The 8,737-nt window shown below is 38.3% G+C and overlaps 1 protein-coding gene across 1 annotated transcript; it reads right to left on the minus strand.

Moving 5' to 3' along the window:
- Positions 1-1,061: 1,061 nt before the first annotated feature.
- Positions 1,062-8,528, minus strand: LOC139140496 (alpha-N-acetylgalactosaminide alpha-2,6-sialyltransferase 1-like). Its single transcript, XM_070709800.1, has 8 exons — positions 8,251-8,528; positions 6,463-6,647; positions 5,099-5,616; positions 4,275-4,434; positions 3,633-3,792; positions 2,804-2,915; positions 1,882-1,991; positions 1,062-1,182 (listed from the first exon to the last, which is right to left on the minus strand). Exons 3-8 carry the CDS (start codon positions 5,132-5,134, stop codon positions 1,062-1,064), a joined length of 699 nt encoding a protein of 232 aa, XP_070565901.1. The 5' UTR covers positions 5,135-5,616; positions 6,463-6,647; positions 8,251-8,528.
- Between the last annotated feature and the right edge of the window lie 209 nt (positions 8,529-8,737).

The raw sequence follows: 8,737 nt of genomic DNA on the forward strand, positions 1-8,737 counted from the left end.
ATGAGCCAGGACGTCAGAATGTCAGAGGTGACTCGAAAATTACCATAAACTTGATCGTCACGCATGTGTCCTGTTGTAAACGTACAGAATATTCTCATTCATTAATTTTGCCAAAGCCGTCTCTCATTGGCCACATCATGAGATCCCACGGCAGCCCTGGTTAGCTTCACGGGTTCGTCATCATAGTAATGCAAGGGAAAACGAGAGTCGTATCCAAAACCATACATGTTGACCTCATCACACATATGCAGCGCCAGAAATGCAACCAGGCCCCTGAAAGAAAATAATTATGCCTTCAAGGAGCAATTCAATGAATGAACAGTAGTTCGATTTTTGATTGAATCGTTTCTGTTTGTTTTTTGTTGTTGTTGTTTTTTTTAGCGTACATACCACAGGCGCTCCTTAGCTGGGTAGTCTGCTAAGTAGATTGATTTTCGGATCGATCTATTGATCCCGTAGTCGATATGCCCGCCACTGCAACCTAATTGTTGCAGTGGCCGGCATATCGACTACGGGATCAATAGATCGATCCGAAAGTCGATCTACTTAGCAGACTACCCAGCTAAAGAGCGCCTGTGGTACATACATGTAAAATGGCAGTGCGTAAAACTTGCTGTTGTTTGTGTAGGTTTAAAACTAGGGCATGACTATATATAGCACGATTTGAACTAATTTGGGATAATTGGATATCTTATTAATGTTGGTTTAATAAGCAAATAAGCTCATCTACTTTTCTTTCTTTTTTTTTGGCAATTCACTTATATTAATGAGAAATTTGTAATATCTCTACTTTCAGCTATCACTTTTGATAAATGTGAACAATTAAAAGATCCAATTATCCCAAATTAGTTCCAATCGTGTTATATGCAGCAACGTTAAACGATGGTATGATCTGAAGCTATTTGTGAAATTGATTGTAGCACCTTTCATTTTTTGAGCTTCATTTCTAAAGCCATTTTGCTTTTTTAGAATGTTAGAGTGCTTTGCGGAGTGTGGAGTGACTCACGGTATAAAATAATACAGAAAAATTATTCTGCTTGTCGATACAAATCGACCAAAACTTAGGTACCTGTAGTTGGCCAGTTTGCCTTGGAATCTAAGAACCTGGTGAAGACGTATCTCATGAAGTCTGGGTGTATTATTTTCAACTTTCGCACATCAAGTTTAGGTTTTGATGGAGTCCTGTAGCGTGTGGAAGAAGAACGCAAACAGTATGATCGAACATGATTACATCATAGAGTATGTCAACATACTCGATGGTTTAATACGTAGAAGGTTTGTAGTGTTCAGTGTGCACACTTTTTGCAATAAAAATGGATTAAACTGGAAGGGTACCGACATAGTCGCAATAAATTATACGATCAAAACCGGACAAAGCCTTTTTAAAAACGTCAGTCATCAGCCGAGAGTCCTCTGCAATATTCAAGATCAAAATACATGAAATGGCAGTTACTTTTACTACGAATAATACGAAGCAAGCCAGAAGATTTGTAGAAATGTGCGTCAACTCATATACAATACGCAAATATCTTTTTACCGGTCATACTGTCATTTTTTCCACAGTCCGTATGGTATTCTATGACTTCGAAACTCCCAGGCCAAACGCACATACTTGCGACTGACTTTACGTAAAGTATAATTTATTGAATATACATCAATTCTTAAAGCACTTGCAGAATAATGCTTTTGATCGATATCCATGTTTCATCGGGATCCATGAATATTAACATAATTATCTGTCAATGTCGCAATTTAACCATCTTTGTTGCAGAATTATTCATCACGCAGGTACATCTCCTCGGTCCCTACAGCGCCCCCTACATTCATCAAGCGACACTACACATAGAGAACGTCGCGTGTGCGCGTAAAATGTTTACTGACCGATATGTCTGGCCATTGTCATAGGTGTGAAATGGAGGTGTGTCGTTGCCTAGCATGGCCATAGCGTAGGCGATGTCATAGGGTCTGTAAATGACGTAAAAAAGCATGACCTGGAAGATGAGAAAAGAGAGAACGAAGTGACTATAGAATAACAAATGAACGCCCATGAAATAGGAGACGGTGTTGAAGCTTTTCTCATGTGACCATCATAAATCTTCGATCGCCATAACGACAAGTGTTTTAGACATTCTGCATTATATAAATTTATTGCTCCTGTCGTACAAGCATTAACGCATGGACAGTGGTGTAAATCTTCAATACAAATAGTTTTTTGAATTCATTAAAGTAAAAGTACGATGTCTCGGTTACAGTCTGTTAGTATCCGTCTAGTGAACAAAATTGCATGTCCAAACAAAATCAATTTTACTGAAAGTGTAACAACGTTTTGATTCTTCACTGCCACGAAACCAAGTTATGACAAAATGTCTCAAGATACAACATTAGTTTCATCTATTTTAATTCTTGTTGTAGAAATATTACGCTGCAGAATTCCGTACAGTAGCTAAACACCAATAACATACATAAGGGCAGAATGCAATGAAAAATTCACGTGCTGCCTATCTGCTGGTGAAATTTTCCTGAAGTCACGGCAATATTAATTTCGAGTCCTCCAAGACTGGTTGTTTCAATAAAACAGATTTCGCACCACCTCCAGTTCTCCTTGACCCTATGTCGATATAAATATTGCTCGTCCCTTTAAAATGTCAATCTTTTTGAATATACAAAAAAAAATATTATACGACAACTCCGAACACCTTTTCCCGGGCAAATTATATGAGTTTCATAACATTTCGATTTTTCTTTCATGTAAAGAGAGAATTTTATCTGTGGAAAGTTGAATTTCAAAGATAGTTCCACATACCGAAGGATCTTGAATCTCCTTTGTATACTGGGACTCTGGGAAGAAAGTGTAGAAGGAAGTTCTTGTACCGACATCTTGGGCAAATCCGTCTTTAGTCAGTGCCCTGTTTACCCTATGTGTGAACGTACACAGCTTAGGTTAATAGTGGAAAAAGGCGGGAAAAGGTTACGTCACTGCACGAGGAAATATTCTGAATTGTTCTATGGAGTAGGGCAATGGCGTGGCACCTCTTATCAAGACACAACTTACTGACGAAATGCACGAAATTTACGTGCAAGCATCGCGTAGGACATGCAATTCGTGTCTGTCATTCATTAAGACCTACATTCGATCCATCCATTAACAGTTTACTGTGACCTGGGAGCACTGAGTCGACTCAGTCCTGCATCAGTCATATTGATCAAATTGATTTAGATGGATCTGCAATGTGATGCGCACTGACGACAGCAGACCGTAGTCCTGAGGGTGGCCCTGCCTCAGAAAGATGTACCTATATGAGCCGCTCTTCCTCACTCCCCGCCAAATGCAGACTTTGACCAGGGAAATATTGATAAAATGTACATCTTTGATCCCTGATCTTTTTCTCTGTCACATCTTTGGCTCAAAATGAGTACTTCTGACCGAAAATCTAGTGATGATTTTGGATCCCCCAAATCGTAGAATTTGTACTTTGTAGTTTGGACTCTCCAGGGTACACCTGTACCAAATGCGGGGTGAGCCCCCCCCCCCCCCCCCCCACGAAGTTACGCTGACTGTACGATACATGTTTTGCTGTCTTGAGGCGGTAAAACAGTCAATTCTGAAAGTTTAAAGCGAGAGGAGTTATTACCTAAAGACATAGTCATGCCCATCAATTGTTCTCCCCATGTCGGAGCCATTGAGGACGCCTCCAAGCCCAACCACGGCACAGCGTACACACCTGCGACTCTCATTTTCAATTAAGACATCAGGATTTGTCAAATTTGGATTATTCAGTAACCTTCCCAGCACTGAGTGGTTCAATAAGACGTTACAGTATCATGTTAATGAAGAGAAAATAACTACATGTTTTGATCATAATTTTGTTAAAGTTCAACATATCACAATTATCTCTAAATATGCAATATGCTAATTGTATAATTTATAACCTTTTTGTTATCTTTGGTAGGATACCCCGTTTTTTAAATGTGGAAGCGGGGTCAAACGGTTTTTGTTTCATTTTTTCCCAAATTTTTGTTTTTCATGATGAAAGGTCAGCCACTTTTTGATGTCTGCAAAAATAATCTACCGCCCCAACTGACCATAAAGTCTTCAGTGAAGTAGTGTTCAGTACATCAATCGCCATGGTTACTGTTACTCAAGAATCGCCACTATTCGGTACCAAAGCTTTTATAAACCTGGCAGTTTTATATTTATTGGTAAATTTAGTGACAAGTTGTAGACAAGTCGAAAACCTGGGACTAGCCCAGACAGAGGATATCGAATTTCTTACATCGCCGGTCTTGACCTTTCACCCCGAAGGGCAGTCTATAGTGTGACAGTTTGTAATAGTTAGTGAAGTTATTTATGTCTTCTTTGTCCATGAAAACCTTAATGTTTGGAATATATCGAGTCATAAACCATATCGATTTTCTTGGGTATCGGACGCAAGTCTGAAAATTAAAAGAAGGAATACATATAAAAGAGCTGATATCACACGTTATTTAGCGGTTACCAAGACATTAGTTATTGGGACTTACATGTTGAATTCTTGAATAACTCGAAACAAGGCCATCAATAACGTCATTTATAGCATCGTATTGGGGCATTTATGTTTATCTTTCGCTATTAATGGTGCTCGTTCATTTTTATGTGAAACTGTCCGCTTGAATGGGGTCGATAACTGGAAAGATGTTTTTCCTGTAAAGTGGGCTCTAACTCGACAGTAACTTGATATGTTTTATCAAAAACAGGAAAACGAACGAAAGTTGCAAACTTTCTATAAACTTAAATGCATGCTAGGAAGTAGGGTAAGCCTTGTACGAGTTCAACGTATAGAAAGTAGCAAAGTCGAAATTAAGTTTGTAACCGCTCCTTCATATCGGAGGTGGGAAATGAACACTTGTTTCTCAGTCGCTTCACAAGTGCAAATTAATCATAACTCGGCCGACAAGGGTTAAGTTTAGCAAAACAAACGTGTTTCTCGGAGACCAAAGAAAACGTGCTTGAAAACTGAGGTATCGGGATGCCAGAGCGGGAACAACGCATGCGCGCACTTGCTCTAAAGCAAGTTTCTCTCGTCGTTTTAATTACTACTTTACTGTAAAAGTAACTCACCGAGGGCTTGTGGTGTACATTTGTCATGTAAGGCATCGAATTTAGCTTCACGTTTTGTATCGGAGGAGGTGGAATGGTGGTTGTTCCAGTATATCTTCTATATTTTCCAATACACTAAATTCGTCATCACTTTTCTTACTATGCTCTCGTTGTCTTAGCTCAGTGGAAGTGCTCTGCCCGACATTTCTCGCAATTTGGCTGTCTTCTTCCTGGCTTCGTTCAAGTATTGTCTGTTCGTTCGCTTCCTTCAAAATCTCTCTGAGTTCCATCAAAATGTCACTTCGCTTTTTTCCTGACCAGGACTTCTGAATTTCAGCAATAGTTCTTCAATCTTTGTAATTTGGTTCTGTATCTGTCTGTATCCTACGCCATTAACGTCCCCTGGCTCTGCCTTGACCCCCAGAAGTCTAGCGATTTTTGCAAGTTTATCAGAATCTAACATATTGGGAGCTGCGACGTGGGGACTGATCCGGCGACCACGTAAGCTTTTAACATCGTCTCTAGATGTTTTAATTGACCTGTCAAACAGCAGACAGTATCGTATTATCAACCCGATATAAAAACGACAGTAGATGGATGTTTACGGCTAAAATACATTTGTTACTTTTCTGCATTTGTTGGTTGATTCATGGTGTGATACATTTAACTTGATGTGCCGACTTATTCAGAAACGGGGAAAACATTATATAAAAATGTCTGACAAAGTCACTTTCTACGGAGAGTGTTTTTGTTCACCGTAGATTTCTTTGGGAAGCCAGATGCATTGTCTTGAAATACTGATTCTGTCGATTCAGTATCTGCAACCTTCATTTACAGACAGGGGAGCTATTAACGGGGTTTCTTGTATCGGATAGAAATATAGAGATAAGATTTGCTGGAAAAGACGGCGTGCCTGGACGTAAAGTATGGTGAGATGACACCAAGCCTAATTATGGCACAGTTAGTTTATACAACGCATAGTCGATTTTAAGAAGCTTGAAAAGCAGATAACAAATTAATACACGCCTTTAACTATCTCGAAGTTTTGCACATCCATTCCAGTGACATCACAGGTCTGTTATTGATTTTTAAATCGATATTTGCCCCAAATTTTGGCAACTTGAATAGTTCATAGGCCTACACAAGGTTAACGAAAATAGTTCTTTATCTGTCAACATCGTGATGCGCAAACGTAAAAGAAAGCATGTTTGGGGACCTGGCCACAAGATGTAGGTAAACAAAAGCGCAAAACAGACAAAATTGTTTCGAATCTGTTTCTGCAGCAGGCAATATCGCAAATGCGACACTGTACCCCCCCCCCCTGACTTCACAACAAACCAACAATCACCACCAGCGTTAGCGCAAAATTTTTCGTGTGCACTCACCTGAGATATGAACGCTCATATTGAAATCCAAGAAGGTAACCTGAGATGAAACAACTCATGGCCATTGACAGTAGAATAAATGGTCTGTGGAAGCGACGACATCGGAACATTGTACTTAAAACCAATGTAGGATGGTCGCTTATCTAAAATGGTGACTTCATCTGTATACACCCATCGCTGCATATCTGCATAGAATAGAACATTTCTCAACAGAATGTAAAGGATATTTCATACTGAATGGTTTCAATTATGACACTAAGCTTTGGAATCAACAAACATTATATCGGAAAAAAATGGTGGACTAACATCAACTCACCGTTAACGCGATTGAAACTAATTTGGGATAATTGGATTTTCATCTTTTTCAAATTTTTCAAAAGAGTTAGATGCCATATAGCTGAATGTTGCAATATCGCAAATTACTCATAAACACAAGTGTGTAATATAAAAAGAAAAGCAGATGAGATAACATTTGTAGATTACATCGACATTACTTCACCATCCAATTATCCCAAATTAGTTCCAATCGTGTTCTTTCATTACGAATTCTATATTTCTGTTCATACGATGCAGCAGGATGGAAATGTGCAAAACCATTAGGTATAGTACGACAAAGTATTGCCACTTTTTACTAATTTGTTTTTTAACCAGTTGCGCACAGATTTAGCTTTTTATTATTCTATTAATGCTGGGGTAATTTTGGTTCTATAGTGCACGAATGGCATAGCCTTAATAAATACATACAGCTCTATGACAACATGTGTGTCTGCGACACGTGGAAGAGACACAGTCGACACCATGAATCACAGTATTAGACGGAGACTATACATCAAATCGTTTCGGTAAACATTTTCTGACCTGTATGTCTGTTTGTATGAATTCTGTGGCGTTCATGAGAAAATTGACAAATTACCGACATGCTTTACCGATGAATGGTGCATCGATAATAAAACAGCAGTAATAATTTGATTCTTTTTTGACAATCTATTGTTTTCAAACAAACAACCATCCAGTCATTTACTACAGTAAGATACTACCATATAATATTCTCTCATCTGCCACAGTAAAAGACCATCTATTGCACTGTTACAGGGATGTAGTGATTCTTAAACTATCAATTATCTGCATTGAATGCGATCAGTTAATGAATGATTATGGACACGTAATAAATGCAAACAAATAAAGACCTAGTCTGGCGACTGTTAGGGGGTTACACACAATCGCGATCGATTTTAGTGTAATTTCTCTTTGTATGTTGTTTTGGAAGATCGATAAAAAGAAGACAACGACGAAATAAAACAATCAATTACGATTACAGATAAAAACTTGATAAGTCAATAGTCCATTGATTTGTCAGTATCATGTAGATGTCACCTTTACACTGTAACGTAGCCTGGCATTTCTTCCCAATGGTGGAGGGACGGTGATATTTACGATTTATTTGGGGCTTTGCTGACCAAATACTCTGAGTTATTATTATCATTATTATTTATTATAAAGCCTTCAAAAGAGAAGTTCGAAACGGACGAACAGACATTTAACAAATTGTAATATTTTTACAATACTACGATGCTCGACTGGGCATGCATACCTAATATTCTATATTGGTAACAAAACAGTTGATAATTATCCATATATTGTGAATGACAAAAAAAGGACTACAAGTTTTGAATCAACATTCGTCCCTCTCGATTAAAGAAGTACTATTAAAATATCCACTTCTAACCGTCAATATATACTTACATACCCAAGACGAGAAAGTTAACGATATTTGATCACATCCCCTACCTTTGAAAATGTGTATATATCAACAGTACTCTGTATTCGGTATGGTATTGAATCATCCCAGTAAGGTTGTCGATCGAACAGCTTACGAGATAAATGTAATATCCAACCAATTGATCAATTGCAAGACCCACGGCTGTAGTGACGTGTGGACTTCCGCCGTCTTGTTTTTACATTATGAATTCGAACATTGACAAAAAAAGAAGGAAAATATTGCGTCGACGTCGATGCTAAATCTCGACTGGAAATTTCGAATTGGAGTCATTGTTTGCACAGGTCAATTTGTGTGTCACAGATGTGACCGTCATAATACCTAACCTTTCCCAATCGTCCAATGCGCACACCATATGATACAGGATAATATTTGCATGCCGATTGAACATGGAAATATTTAAACTGGATGAATGATGGAAGAGAGAATGCAATTACTTGTTTTCCATATTACGTAAATTGATAGTTCACCCTAAATGCGTTTACATATTTAAGAAAA

This window comes from Ptychodera flava, chromosome 9 (genome assembly GCF_041260155.1).
Source record: "Ptychodera flava strain L36383 chromosome 9, AS_Pfla_20210202, whole genome shotgun sequence".
NCBI lineage: Eukaryota > Metazoa > Hemichordata > Enteropneusta > Ptychoderidae > Ptychodera > Ptychodera flava.